The 15,702-nt window shown below is 44.1% G+C and overlaps 1 protein-coding gene across 5 annotated transcripts in view; it reads left to right on the top strand.

Annotated features, from left to right (window-relative positions):
* The window catches only part of PAMR1 (peptidase domain containing associated with muscle regeneration 1), a 140,652-nt gene that overhangs the window by 85,888 nt on the left and 39,062 nt on the right, over positions 1-15,702 (top strand). For all 5 annotated transcript variants that reach the window (XM_061610777.1, XM_061610774.1, XM_061610773.1 and 2 more), the window contains exon 5: positions 7,231-7,448. In XM_061610777.1, the coding sequence (XP_061466761.1) occupies positions 7,231-7,448 (218 nt within the window). The remainder of the gene's footprint in view (positions 1-7,230; positions 7,449-15,702) is intronic.

The raw sequence follows: 15,702 nt of genomic DNA, 5'->3' as shown, positions 1-15,702 counted from the left end.
AAAAGCAGCAGTAGGAAGGAGGAGGGGGAACCCTAAGATGCCGAAAAAAGGGATTCTTGAGTAGGAAATCCAAATCGATTTATTAAAAAAGAAGAAGCCCAACAAGTTTCAGCCACTCAAAACTTGGCCTTCGTCAGGGGATAACGAATTTAAAATGTCTCTCTTGGACTATTTTATATGCAGAATGTACATGTAAATCCTAACGCACAGAATCGGTGTAGAGATTACATGCACATTCTGCATATAAAATAGTCCAAGAGAGACATTTTAGATTCGGTATCCCCTGATGAAGGCCAAGTCTCAAGTGGCCGAAACACGTTGGGCTTCTTCTTTTTTAATAAATCAATTTGGATTTCCTTCTCAAGAATCCCTTCCTTTTTTGGCATCTTGGGGTTCCCCCTCCTTCTTCCTACTGCTATCCAGTTCCAGAAACAGCCGCAGCTATCTTATCAGCTGAAGATGGTAAAAGGCACTCCTAGCCACAGAGGTCACCTGGGCCTCTAGTGACAAAGATGGATCCAGGAGCACCCCAGACTATGGACTTGCTCTTTCAGAGGGAGCACAATCCCATCCAAAGTAGGCAACCGACCAATCATCTGAACTCGGGAACCACCAACCCACAGTGCCTCCATCTTGCTAGGATTCAGACTCAGTTTATTGGCCCTCATCCAGCCTCATCCAGGCACCAGTCCAGGGCTTGCACGGCCTCTCCCGATTCAGATGTTACGGAGAAATAGAGCTGGGTATCGTCAGCATACTGCTAACACCTCACCCCAAATCTCCTGATGACCGCTCCCAAGGGCTTCATACAGTTGTCAAACAGCATGAGGGACAAATGGTACCCAGAGGCACCCCACAGCACAACTGCCAGGGGGCCAAAAGACAGTCACCCAACGCTATTCTCGGAGAGCGACCTTGGAGATAGGATCGGAATCACTGTAAAACAGTTCCTCCAATACCCATCTCACCAAGTCGGTCCAGAAGGATAACATGGTTAATGGTATCAAAAGCCACTGAGAGATCAAGTAAGAATAACAGGGTCGTACTCCCCCTGTCGTTTTCCCGATAAAGGTCATCCATCAGGGTGACCAAGGCCGATTCATTCCCATAACCAGGCCTGAACCCAGACTAGAATGGGCCAAGATAATCTGTTTCATCCAAGAGTACTTGCTTATTGATATTTCTCCCTCTAATTTTCACACCTCCTTCATCTTGGTCCAATCCTGCTTTCCGTATGTTATGTTCTACGTATAGATTAAACAAATAAGATGATAAAATACATCTGTGTCTCACACCCTTTCCGATGGGGAACAAATTGGTTTCTCCATATTCTGTCCTTACAGTAGTCTCTTGTCCAGGGTATAGGTTGTGCATAAAGACTATCAGATGCTGTGGTACCCCATTTCTTTTAAAGCATTCCATACTTTTTCATGAACTACACAGTCAAAGGCTTTGCTGTAATCTATAAAGCACAGGGTGATTTTCTTCTGAAATTCCTTGCTCCGTTCCATTATCCAACGTATGTTTGCGATATGATCTCTGGTGCCTCTTCCCTTTCTAAATCCAGCTTGGATCATAGAATCATAGAATAGTAGAGTTGGAAGGGGCCTATAAGGCCATCAAGTCCAACCCCCTGTGCAATGCAGGAATCCAAATCAAAGCATTCCCAACAGATGGCTGTCCAGCTGCCTCTTGAATGCCTCCAGTGTCGGAGAGCCCACTATCTCGCTAGGTAATTGATTCCATTGTCGTATGGCTCTAACAGTTAGGAAGTTTTTCCTGATGTCCAGTCGAAATCTGGCTTCTTGCAACTTGAGCCCAATATTCCGTGTCCTGCACTGTCAGGCCCAGGATGTGACTCAGGAACCAGACCAACGATTGTAGTTAATTCGTGTTTTATTAGGGTAATGTCCAAACAAAGACTGCGTTTTCTCATGAATCAATACAGGGATACAGGTCCTGCAGCATTGGGAGAAAGTTGACAGAGCAAGGGACTTCTTCCCACCTGTTCTTTAAGAAGGGGCCAAACGGGCGCGCAATCTTTCGCTCCTCCTTAACTGCCCCTCAGGTACTGCCCGCCTTCCCCCCTTCTCTCCTGTCTTTTCAGCTGTCTGCGTGTGCGCGGTGAGGGGGGAAGCATCACCCCCTCCTCTTCTGAAGTTTCCGATTCCAGGATGGGGGATAGGGGAGGGGCTGATGGTAAACTGCCTCCCCGCTTTTCGGCTGTGAGCAGCCCTCCCTCTTCCCCCTCTTGCTCTGAGCCTGAAAGAGGGGGAGGCGTGAGAATGTCCAGGGAGGGCTCAGGCTCCCCGTTGCTAAGCGACCTTATCACTGGCAGTTCCTCTGTTTCGTCTTCGCTCCAAAGGGGGGAAGTTCCTCCCCCTTCCCTCTGCCATCCATCCGAATACTGTTCTCCCAGCTCTCCGGGATCCAGCTCCCCGGGATTGGGACCCCAGCTCTGCCTTCCGACATGCACTCTGGAACGATTGAGAAGAGATCCTGGCCCTCCTCTATGTGACAACCTTTCACATACTTGAAGAGTGCTATCATATCTCCCCTCAGTCTTCTCTTCTCCAGGCTAAACATGCCCAGTTCTTTCAGTCTCTCCTCATAGGGCTTTGTTTCTATTCCCCTGATCATCCTTGTTGCCCTCCTCTGAACCTTTTCCAGTTTGTCTGCATCCTTCTTGAAGTGTGGAGACCAGAACTGGATGCAGTGTTCAAGATGAGGCCTAACCAGTGCTGAATAGAGGGGAACTAATACTTCACACAATTTGGAAACTATACTTCTGTTAATGCAGCCTAATATAGCATTTGCCTTTTTTGCAGCCACATCACACTGTTGACTCATATTCAGCTTGTGATCAACAAAAATTCCAAGATCCTTCTCACATGTCGTATTGCTGGGCCAAGTATCCCCCATCTTATAACTGTGCATTTGGTTTCTTTTTCCTAAGTGTAGAATTTTGCATTTATCCCTGTTGAATTGCATTCTGTTGTTTTCAGCCCAATGCTCCAGCCTATCAAGGTCCCTTGGAAATTTGTTTCTATCTTCCACAGAATTAGCTATGCCCCCCAATTTTGTATCATCTGCAAATTTGATAAGCATGCTCTGTACCTCCTCATCCAAGTCGTTAATAAAAATGTTAAAGAGCACTGGGCCCAGGACCGAGCCCTGTGGTACCCCACTCGTTACTTCTGCCCAGTTTGAGAAGGAACCATTGATAAGCACTCTTTGAGTATGATTCTGGAGCCAACTGTGGATCCACCTGATAGTTGTTCCATCCAGCCCACCTTTAGCTAGCTTGCTAATCAGAATATCATGGGGCACTTTGTCAAAAGCTTTGCTGAAGTTGAGATATATTATTCCCACAGTCTACAAGGAAGGTTACCCGATTAAAAAGTGAGATAAGATTGGTTTGGCAGGATTTCTTCTTCATAAATCCATGTTGGCTCCTAGTAATCACTGCATTGTTTTCAAGGTGCTTATAGATTGACTCCTTTATAACCTGCTCCAGAGTTTTTCCAGGGATTAATGTTAGATTGACTGGTCTGTAGTTCCCCAGTTCCTCCTTTTTGCCTTTTTTGAAGATAGGGAGAACATTAGCTCTCCTCCAGTCATCTGGCACTTCACCAGTCCTCCATGATTTCGCAAAGATAATAGACAGTGGTTCTGAGAGTTCTTCAGCCAGTTCCTTCAGTACTCTAAGATGCAGTTTATCGGGTGCTGGAGATTTGAACTCGTTCAAAGTGACTAGTTATTCCTTGACCATTTTTCTATCAATCGCAAGCTCCAATCCTGACCCTTCTACTTCATGTTTCCCGGGAGGGTCACAGATTCTTTTTTGGGAGAAGACTGAGCCAAAGTAGGAATTGAGCACTTCTGCCTTTTCTTTGTCATCTGTTATCATTTTGCCATCCTCATTGGGTAGCAAATGCGCCACCGTTTCTTTTCTCTGTCTTTTACTATGGACATACCTGAAGAAAGCTTTTTTGTTGCTTTTAGCATCCCTCGCTAACCTCAGCTCATTCTCAGCTTTAGCCTTCCTGACGCCATCCCGGCAATTCCGTGCTACCTGCCTGTACTCTTCCTTTGTGGCCTGGCCTTCTTTCCACTTCCTGTATGTGTCCTTTTTTGTTTTCAGGTCCGTTCTAAGTTTTTTGTGAAGCCACATTGGCTTCTTCTGTTGTTTCCCCCCTTTTTTCCTTGTTGGAATTGCTTGCCATTGCACTTTTAGAATTTCCTTTTTTAGAAACTCCCACCCATCTTGGACTCCTTTTCTCATTAAGGTGGACGTCTGGCATTTCTCACTCCGTATATGAGAAGAGCCTTTGTTGTAGAATCTTGAGCATTACTTTACTTGCACGGGATATTAAGGCAATAGTTTGATAATTACTGCATTCCCTGAGATCACCTTTCTTTGGATGTATATGGAATGCTTCCAGTCTGTGGGCCATTGTTTAGTTTTCCATATTTCCTGACAATTTTTTCTCAAAATTGGGCAGATTCCGTCTCAGTAGCTTGTAGCAACTCTATTGGTATGCCATCTGTTCCTGGTGATTTGTTTCTTCCAAGTATTTCAAGAGCAGCTTTCACCTCGCATTGTAAAATTTCTAGTTCTTCATCATACGGTTGCTCCATGAATGAATCTGTCATCCTGACATCTCTTTTATAGATTTCTTCAGTGTATTGCTTCCATCTTCCTTTTATTTCATGTCTGTCAGTCAGTGTGTTCCCCTGTTGATTATTCAACATCCCTACTCTTGGTTTAAATTTCCCTTTCATTTCTCTAATCTTTTGGAATAGGGCTCTTGTTCTTCCCTTTTTGTTGTCCTCTTCTATTTCTATACAGTAACTATTGTAATAGTTCTCTTCGTCCCTACGTACTAGTCGCTGTATTGTTGCGTTTAGGGTTCTGACTATGTTTCTATCTCCTTTTGCTTTTGCTTTCCTTCTCTCTTTAACCATTTGAAGAGTTTCTTCAGTCATCTATTGAGGTCTTTCTTTCTTTTTAACTAGAGGTGTTGTCTTTTTGCATTCTTCCCTGATAATGTCTCTGACTTCACTCCATAGTTCTGGTTCTCTGTCAGCTAAGTTTAAAGCCTCAAACCTGTTCCTTATTTGATCTTTATATTCTTCTGGGATGTTATTTAAATTGTATTTTGGCATTATGATTGCTTTGTTCTTCTTCTTTAGCTTTACTCTAATTTTCAATATTACCAGTTCATGATCTGTACCACAGTCTGCTCTTGGTCTTGTTTTCACAGGAAGTATGGAACTTCATCTTCTGCTACAATTATATAATCAATTTGATTCCTATATTGACCATTTGGTGATGTCCATGTGTACAGTCGTCTTTTCGGTTGCTCAAAAAATGTGTTCGCTTCACAGAATTCAATAAGTCTTTCTCCTGCTTCATTTCTATCTCCTAAGCCCCATTTCCCCACAATTCCTAATTCTTCTCTGTTCCCTCCTTTTGCATTCCAGTCCCCCATGATTATCAGCACATTTTGTTTTGGTGTGTGATCAATTTCCTCCTGTACTTCTGTATAAAATCTCTCCAATTCCTCTTCTTCTGCGTTTGCTGTTGGAGCATAGACTTGGATGATGGTTATGTTAATAGGTTTCCCATTTAATCCCATTGATATCACTCGCTCAGACCTTGCGTTATAGCTCCTAATTGCTTTTGCTACATCACTTCTTACTATGAAAGCAACCCCGTTTCTTCTTATTTTCTCGTTTCCTGCATAAAATATTTTGTAGTTGCCTGATTGAAAATGTCCCATTCCCATCCATTTTAATTCACTCACGCCAAGAATTGTAATGTTGATACGTTCCATTTCTTGCTTGACAATTTCTAACTTTCCCTGGTTCATGCTTCTGACATTCCATGTTCCTATTGTGTCCTTCGTACAACTCCGGACTCTCCTTTCGTGTCTGTTCACATCAGCCTCTGGGCTTCCTTTCGGCTTTGACCCAGCTGCGTCATTAGTCACAGTGCTACTCGTACTTGTCCTTTGTTCTTCCCCAATAGGTCAGTGAGTGCCTTCTGACCTGGGGGTCTCATCTTCTAGCACCATCTTGTGTTGCATTTTGGATACTCTGTTCATAGGGTTTTTTTGGTAAGAGGTATTCAGAGGTGGTTTACCATTGCCTTCCTCTGAGTGTGGATGCATCTTAGTCTGGTGTTTCAGCTTTGACCATTCTGCCTTGGGTGCCCCTACTAGGAGTCTAGCCTCTTGGTCTAGGCTCCTGACGGCATTGCTCTCAACTTCTTCAACACTCTCAAACCCTCTCACCACGTTAAGGTGTGCATCCTAAACGGGGCGTATAAATCCATAGTAGTTGCCAGTTCTTCCTATACGACACTATATGAAGGGAATGTGGGAATTCCTCCTCAAGAACCCTACAAATCCATAATTCAGGGTTTGTAAGAACCCTACAAGTCCATAGTAGTTGCCAGTTCTCCTTATATGACACTTGAAGGGAATGTGGAAATTCCTCCTCAAGAAAAACTACTGAGAAATTCTAGTGGAAGGGAAAAGATTATTTGATAAGCCTTACAGAATTATTCAACCTGTGGATGATGCACACATACTTAGAAAAAAGGAAATAGACCCGCTTCAGCCATGAAGGGCAAGATGAATAGAAAAGGGCTGCAGGGATTCATTTTGAGCCCCACACCTGTTGTGTTCCTCTTTCTGGCTTCCACGCGTTCAACTTCTGCAACAGGAGCCTTTTTGGGTCTTGGAGGCTCCCCACACAGTTAAGAGCTTTGTTCTTACCTGGATCTTCCAGAGTTCTGAATCATGTGTAAAGCCTTGAGAGGTAAAAAAAGGCTCCCCACTGTAGGTGTTACAATAGCATATGGTGAAGGGGGAAGGAGTAACGTGATGATGGGGGCTTGACTAAAGGCACATCCCTGAAACTTATACCTACTCATTGCCTTTTCATGGTTGTAACACCTGAAGAGGGCTAATGACCACATTACACAGCCACACCTTTACTAGCTGAATGTAATTACTTCATGCATGGAGGCTTTCTCAAAAGCTGAATGTTTGAGAGCCATTGTGAAAATGAAGGTGTGAAGGAAGCTCTTTGGTGGGATGGTTTTCGGGTTTTTTTTCCAGATTCAAGAGCACAGAAGTAATTTAGAAATTCAGTCCTATAAGAGAAACCTTTGGCATCTGAATTTGTTGTCTTTTTGTTTGTTTGTTTGTTTTCTCCAAGGTTTGCCATGCTGAGCCTGGAGTTTGACTACATGTGCCAGTATGATTACGTGGAGGTCCGAGATGGGGACAGCATTGATAGCAGGATAATTAAGCGTTTCTGTGGGAATGACAGGCCTCCCCCAATCCGAAGCACAGGGTCTTCACTCCATGTTCTTTTCCATTCAGATGGTTCCAAGAACTTTGATGGATTTCATGCCATATTTGAAGAGATTACAGGTAAAGAGGATGAGAATGCACACACACAGAAGCACACACACACAAACACACACACACACTAGCTTGTTCTCATGGTTCCTTGTGCTAAGATGCTACCATAGAAGCAACCTTTATTAAGATGATGAGATCGTGGGACATGGGGCTCCTTTAGAGGAACTTCAAATTGGCAAGTATTATGATGGCTTCCAGAGAGAGACCCATTTCAGCTTAAGCCCATTGAAATCAAGGTGTTTAAGTGTGCCAAACTAACATAGGAAGCTGCTTTAAACTGGGTCAGACCATTGATCTGTTTCCAGGGTTTCAGACCAGAGTCATTTTCAGCCCTATCTGGAGATGCGAAGAATTGAACCTTGGACCTTCTGCATGAGTTATGTGCTTTTTGTTCCCCTGTGATGGAGCAAAAGTAGGAAAAGAGTGCTGGATAGTAAAAGGTAAAGGTGTCCCCGCACTTGTAGTGCGAGTTGTTTCTGACTCTTAGGGTGACGTCTTGTGACGTTTTACTAGGCAGACCGTATATATGGGGTGGGATTGCCAGTTCCTTCCCCGGCCTTTCTTTATCCCCCAGTGTATGCCGGGTACTCATTTTACCGACCACGGATGGATGGAAGGCTGAGTGGACCTCGACCCCTTTTACCAGAGAGTCGACTTCCTCCTTCCGTTGGAATCGAACTCCGGCCGTGAGCAGAGCTTTCGGCTGCGTTACCGCCGCTTACCACTTTAGGATTATCTAAAATACCATGAACACAGAAGTTTCTCAAAATTGAAATATGGTTGCAATTATATGTATTGACTAGAGGAAACCTCTAGTTATAAACCACAACCTCCAAAGATCTCGGAGCAGTGAACAAGAAAATAAAAGACATACAATGCCTGCAATCAAAATGAATGGAAATGGACTGCCTTCAAGTCGATTCCGACTTATGGCGACCCTATGAGTAGGGTTTTCATTAGTAAGCAGTATTCAGAGGGGGTTTACTATTGCCTTCCTCTGAGGCTGAGAAGCAGTGACTGGCCCAAGGTCACCCCGTGAGCTTCATGGCTGTGTGGGGATTCGAACCTTGGTCTCCCAGGTCGTAGTCCAACACTTTAACCACTACACCACACTGGCTCTCCTAATAATCAAAATAAAACACCATAAAATACAGTTCAAACTTCACAGTCACCAGTAAGATACAATAAAATGCAGGGCCAACACCTGCTTGGGTGAAAAGAAAAGTTTAGTTATTGAAGTAATCCTGTGGATATATCTATGTAGAAATGTTACATTTCAGTGGGTTAGCCATGTAATCTGCGAGGAAAAAATCCTACTGGATCTTCCCTCAGGAGTTGGAGATTTAGTGTTATGGTAACAAAGGGGTGTTTAGTTGATTCTGTTTCCTGGTGATTGTCTCTGAGATGTGTCCCCGCCCCCATATAAATAATAGAATAATGAAATAGTAGAGTTGGAAGGGGCCTATAAGACCATTGAGTCCAATGCTCAATGCAGGAATTCAACTTAAAGCAAACTGAACAGGTGGCTGTCCAGCTGCCTCTTGAATGCCTCCAGGGTTGCAGAGCCCACCATCTCCCTAGGTAATTGGTTCTGGGTAAATGGGGAATGTAGTTGTATCAGGATAATTCAAAGGTTGGTTTGTTTGGTTTGGTTGTGGTTTTTTGTGCGGTTTTTTTGCTACCCTGGGGGTTGTGGGCTGTTTGCCATCACAACTAATATTTTTGCTTCATGGAGGGGAAGGATGGGATGGAGGAAAACTAAGCATGAGGGACAGTTACTCATCAAAGGGTGCCTCCAGACTGTCTCTGTTTTGTGGTAGGGATTCAAGTGCACACTGGAAATTTAGATTTTGCAGTTACAGTAGATTAAAGTGCTCTGTCACCCTCACACAACAAATCCACATTAGACAAATGAACTTTTTGCAGTGAGGAAAATGATGGGAAAATGCATTTAAACATGGGGGATGAATGAATGATTAATGGGAAGATGCATAAACAGCCCACAAGCAAATCAAGATGAATGCTCATTGTCATATAACTGCCCACAAACAAATTGGAACAGGTGCTCAATAAAGACCAGACATAGTGTAACTTCTGTGTAAGCTTTGTGCAAGCAAATCAGGATGAATGTTCAATAAACAAATCATCTGAAAGAGCCCAAAGACTGCACAAGAAGTTCTTGGTAGGGATGTGGCTTGAAACATGGGCTTCCTCCTTTCCAGCTTTCAGTCCTCTGGGGTTTATCACTTCAAAATGGATGCCTTACTTACTGGCTGATCTGCTACATCATGGTTCCTCTTCTTGTTATTACATGGAATACAAACAGGACCATCGCAGCAGTTGCTATAAGTAGCACTGTGCTAATTAAGCAGCCTGTAAAAAACAAGAGTCGGCACTGTGAAATTGAACTTGGTGTGGGGTATGTTGCAAGCAAGGCCTCCCACACTCATGGGACTAACGTCTTCCGTACGGTGCAGGATGAATGGATCTTGTTTCCTCAGCTCAGCGGGAGCCTTTTAGTATTCCACTGCTGCCATCTACTTTTCTTTCCGCCCCATTTTTAGCAGTAATTATTGAGAAACTGGGTGGTTGCTACAGTGGTGATCTATGCAGAGTGGAATATGGAGGCCTTACAGTTTTAGAAGGAAGTGTTGTTGTGTGCCTTATTGTGAGTCTGTCCTGGCCTAATGTGCAGCTGAAATGAAAAGCTTTTCAAACACTCTCTTTTGCAAGACATTAACCTGGCCACTGACATGGTTTGTGAGAAAGAATGTGATTTGCATTGGGAGTGAAGAGGGTAGGGAGGGGGAACTGTGGGACAGAGACTTCTGGCAGCGCAAATTCAGCAAGATATAGCAGTGTGAAATCCTTCTCTGTACAAAAACTTCAAGGGGTAACTGGGATCACTGCAACAAGATGAACAGAACTGACTTGGCTGTTCTTCTGTGTTTATTGTGAAGAACGTTGAAGCTCTTAAAGACTGTGCAGTGGCCGAAAAGGGTTTGGGTGATATTCTAGCCCAGGCAGTAGTGTAGTGGCAAATTCAGAAGTGCAGAGTCCCTGCATGTTAATCACAGCCATGTCCCCTCCCCACGTTTTTTTTTGCTGTGGGGTTGAGCATGACATCCTTGTTAATGTCTAGGAGCTAATCAGCATAAAAGAGGAGAGTGTTAGTACTGAGAAGAGTCTTCTCAGTGTTTGACTTACCTCCTTTCACTCTGATTGGCTGCTATCAGCAGGAAAGGACAAAAGTCTTTGCAGATGAGTAAGGACTTTTTTTAAAAAGTGGTGGTTTTATTAATCAGTTGTATAAACTATGTTGTTACATCATTTTATTGGGGGAGATTTGTTTTTCACTCCTGCTTTGACACTTTTATTGCTGGGAACTTTGTGGCTGCATCACCTTCATTAAGTCCCTTTTCAGATAACTCACTGCCCACCTAGATTTCTTCACTGACATTTCAGAATCTTGTGATCTCTGTAGGCTCTACTGCTGTAATTGCTGTTCTGTGGCTATACAGCTTTCCTTCTCCCCAGCTTCTTTCCTGCTGATTTATTTCTGATCTTCTAAAATCATAATGGGTCAGGTCTTGGCTGTGTAATAAACCTGGTTCTAAGTTCCTGGGCTGCTAGCTTCCTCCGGGGGGGTTGGGCGCAAATAAAGAAAGTTCAGGTGATGTATATGAAATACACAGGGGTGTCTATTGAACTATTTCAGTTCTAGATTTAGGTAATTGAGAAGATAGGATTATTGAGTGCTTAATTATACAGCTACGAGAGTGGCTGTATACTATACTCAACATGGGTTTTTCGCATTCTGCAATGTTAAATTGAAAATATCCCCCATGCCATTCTGATGCTTCCCATAAGCTCATTTCAAAACAAAACCTTACAAAACTTATAGTCCTGAACTCAGAAATCATCTAAATGTTCATGGCGATACACAAAACAGTCAGAGAGAATTGAGAGTTCAAAGTGTAAAAAGAGAGAAAAAAACACCAGACCTCTTTTGGACTTTTTTCTGTCCGAGTTCTCATAATCTGTTGAAATTAATTAAAAATCAGCCATGTTCACAGAGTACCTGTAATCCTATTACTGACCTTTCCCCATACTCTGACCTTCATCTTCTGCAGTTTAAAAGTTAGAAAAATGCCTGGCTGATCTTTAATTAATTTAATGAATTTTGCATTAAACTCAATGATAATGTTGGGCATGTTCAGTAAGAACCAGCTGCCAGTGTTCTAAAAGTCAGTCTCACAGCTGCTGGGCTTGCCTAATCAGGGGGCCACACACACACCAGACCTTTAAACAGTCATGGCTTCCTCCAAAGAATCCCGGGAAGTGTAGTTTGTGAAGGGTGCTGAGAGGAGATTCCTATTCCCCTGACAGAGCCCCAGTGGCCAGAGTGGTTTAACAGTCAGACACTCTGATTGAAGCTCTCCTAGCAACTCTCAGCACCCTTCACTAACTACATTTCTCAGGATTCTTTGGGAGAAGCCATGACTATCTATAGGGAAATGAAGGTCTGGTGTGGATGTGTCCAGGGACAACTTTAGTTTAAATTTGTGTGGGAGGCTACATGTGCCTGCTGTAGAATTAAAAGATGGGGGGAAACTCTGAAAAAGAATGATACTGTTCACAATGTTTTCCTTTTGGAAAGGAAATTGGCTTCCCCTCTGCACAGTGCCCACCCACTCAAACTCTTCCCCTTCTCCCTTCCTCCTCCCCTGCCTCCCTCCCCTTCCTGTGCTTCCCCTCCCTGCCCCACCCCCAGGTTGGTTTCACCTATCCATGATTGCACAGGAGTAAATTCCATTGAACTCAATAAGCATACAAATGATCAGACCTGCCTTTTCCCTCCTCCCCCTCTCATCTCCCTTCCTCCTCCCTTCTTCCTCCCCTCCCTGCTTCCTTCTTCCTTCTGCCCTGCCTACTCCAGCCTTCCCTCCCTCCCTCCCATGGTCAGTTTCACCTATCCTAAGAATGATTTTAGGGAAGTAAATCCCACTGAACACAATAAGCATGCAAATGATCAATCCATTCTCAGCAAACTTGCACAGGATCCCAAGCCTTACCTCCCGGATTAAAAAGCAGGGAAATTCACTTATAGGCAAAAAAAAACCTTGGGGTTTAAGAACGTACCTACAGCCAACAGATATTTCTATCAAACTTTAAAAAGCAGGGAGATTAGCCAGCTGTAGTGAATGCACCAGGGGAGCAGGAGACCTGACCTCCTCTCTGAGATATTATACTGCCCTACAAATTTGTAAAAATGCAAACATCATTTGGGTTAGTCTTTCACAGTCCAATCCACTTCCTGTGTAGCTTGGAAGAATTTGGTAACATGTGGCTCTGAGCATATGGTGAATGGTGGCAATCCAGCCCAAATAACAGAAACAAGACATGTGCTGTGCTGATCTTGTTTTAGCAGGGAGGAAGCAACAATATTAAAACAGTTGATATAGTTCAGATAGTCACTTTAAATATGTTTGATTTTACTTTGCAATTTTAGTGACGTTTCCTATACTAAATCATTTTCTTTTGCTTCTGTGAATATGTGAAGTACAGGAACACTTTGCAACACTAAAAAAAGCTCCAAAAACAATTGTGGAATAATGGCAGTGACTATTCTGCAGAATGGTTTCCATTGGACATGAGGACTATCTCAGTTTGCACAAGATAGAACAGTGTGAGGTGAAATATATTCTAGCAAAATGCTAGGTGTGCTCTATGCTTTTAATTGACCATGTCCACCTTTCCTTAAGTGAAGTAGTTTAAGCATAGCAGGCCAAGTTTGTTTTTTCCAACAGCTAATCATTGCTTAAGTAGCAACATATTGTAATCAGTCTGATTTTACATCAAACTGCAGTTTCAGATTCAACTGTTAATGCACCCAAAATAGAAATAAAGCATAGCCTCCAGTTTGAAACACAAAAGGCTGTCTTCACCATCATATCACATTGACCAATAAAAAGGCTTTGAAATTAATAAAAATAAATTTGACACAGATTTCTAGGATGAATAATGAGAGAAATATATTTTATTTATTTTATTTAGTTTAATTTATATACCGCCCTAAGCCCGAAGGCTCTCTGGGCGGTGTACAAAAAGATAAAAACAAGCACAATATATAAATACAATAAATACAATAAATAATAATAATAAAAAAACAAACAATAACGAACCAAACAACATCCAAAATACGGAAATGCTGTTTAAAATACACTTTAAAATGCCTGGGAGTATAAAAAGGTTTTCACCTGGCGCCGAAAAGATAGTAGCGTCGGCGCCAGGCGCACCTCATCAGGGAGACTGTTCCACAGTTTGGGGGCCACTACTGAAAAGGCCCTGGTTCTAGTCATCACCCTCCGAGCCTCTCGATGGGATGGTACTCGGAGGAGGGCCTTAGATGTTGAGCGTAGTGTATGGGTAGGTTCATATTGGGAGAGGCGTTCCACCAGGTATTGCGGTCCCATGCTGTGTAGGGCTTTATAGGTCAAAACCAGCACTTTGAATCTAGCCCGGAGACAAATAGGAAGCCAGTGCAGATGGGCCAGAACAGGTGTTATATGAGCAGACCTTCTGGTCCGCGTCAACAATCTGGCCGCTGCATTCTGGACTAGCTGTAGTTTCCGAACAGTCTTCAAGGGCAGCCCCACGTAGAGCGCGTTGCAGTAGTCCAATCTAGAAGTTACCAGAGCATGAACAACTGAAGCGAGGTCGTCACTGTCCAGATAGGGACGTAGCTGGGCTACCAATCGAAGATGGTAAAAAGCATTCCGTGCCACCGAGGCCACCTGGGCCTCAAGAGACAGGGAAGGATCAAAAAGAACTCCCAAGCTACGCACCTGTTCCTTCAAGGGGAGTGTAACCCCATCAAGAACAGGATGAACATCCACCATCTGAGCAGAGAAGGCACTCACTAACAGCGTCTCAGTCTTGTCTGGATTGAGCTTCAGTCTGTTAGCTCCCATCCAGTCCATTATCGCGGTCAGGCAACGGTTTAGCACGTTAACAGCCTCACCTGAAGAGGATGAAAAGGAGAAATAGAACTGCGTGTCATCAGCGTACTGATGACAACGCACCCCAAAACTCCTGATGACCGCACCCAGCGGCTTCATGTAGATGTTGAAAAGCATGGGGGACAGTACCGATCCCTGCGGGACTCCACAATGGAGAGTCCAGGGTATCAAGCAGTGTTCCCCAAGCACTACCTTCTGGTGGCGACCCACCAAGTAGGAGCGGAGCCACTGCCAAGCAGTACCCCCAACTCCCAACTCCGTGAGTCTTCCCAGAAGGATACCATGGTCGATGGTATCAAAAGCAGCTGAGAGATCAAGGAGAATCAACAGAGTCACACTCCCCCTGTCCCTCTCCCGACAAAGGTCATCGTACAGGGCGACCAAGGCTGTTTCGGTGCCAAAACCGGGCCTAAAACCGGATTGAAATGGATCAAGATAATCAGTGTCATCCAAGAGCCCCTGGAGCTGGCTGGCAACCACCCGTTCCAGTACCTTGCCCAAGAACGGAACATTCGCCACAGGTCTATAGTTGTTCAGGTTATCTGGGTCCAAAGAGGATTTCTTCAGGTGTGGTCTCACTACCGCCTCTTTTAGGCAGTCAGGGACCACTCCCTCTCTCAAAGAGGCGTTTATTATCTCCTTGGCCCAGCCGGCGGTTCCGGTCCTGCCAGCTTTCACCAGCCAAGAGGGGCAAGGGTCCAGAACAGATGTGGTCGCCCGCACCAGTCCAAGGATCTTGTCAACATCCTCAAGCTGTACAGACTGAAACTCATCCAATAAATAAGGACAAGACCGCATTCTGGATGCTTCGTTGGAACTCACTGTCATAACATTGGAGTCTAAGTCCCGGTGAATGCATGCGATCTTATCCTGGAAGTGCCTCACGAACTCATCACAGCGGGCTACAGATGAATCCATAATATCCCGAGGGCCAGAATGTAAAAGCCCTCGTACAATTTTAAAGAACTCCGCCCGGCAGGAGAGAGATGCCTTAATTGTGGCAGCAAAATATCTCTTTTTTGCTGCCCTCACCGCTACTATATACCGCTTAGAAGAAGCACTTACCAAAGCATAATTGCATTCGTCAGGAGTTCGCCTCCATCTGCACTCAAGCCTCCTCCTCTCTTGCTTCATCGCTCTCAGCTCCAAGGTATACCATGGAGCTGTATGAGCTCTACATAGGAGGGGGCGCATGGGAGCGATCGTGTCAACCGCCCGGGTCAGCTCCGTATTCCACAATC

This window comes from Rhineura floridana, chromosome 2 (assembly GCF_030035675.1).
Source record: "Rhineura floridana isolate rRhiFlo1 chromosome 2, rRhiFlo1.hap2, whole genome shotgun sequence".
NCBI lineage: Eukaryota > Metazoa > Chordata > Lepidosauria > Squamata > Rhineuridae > Rhineura > Rhineura floridana.
The sequence above is the reverse complement of the archived record's forward strand: the minus strand, read 5'-3'. Positions and strand labels throughout refer to the sequence as shown.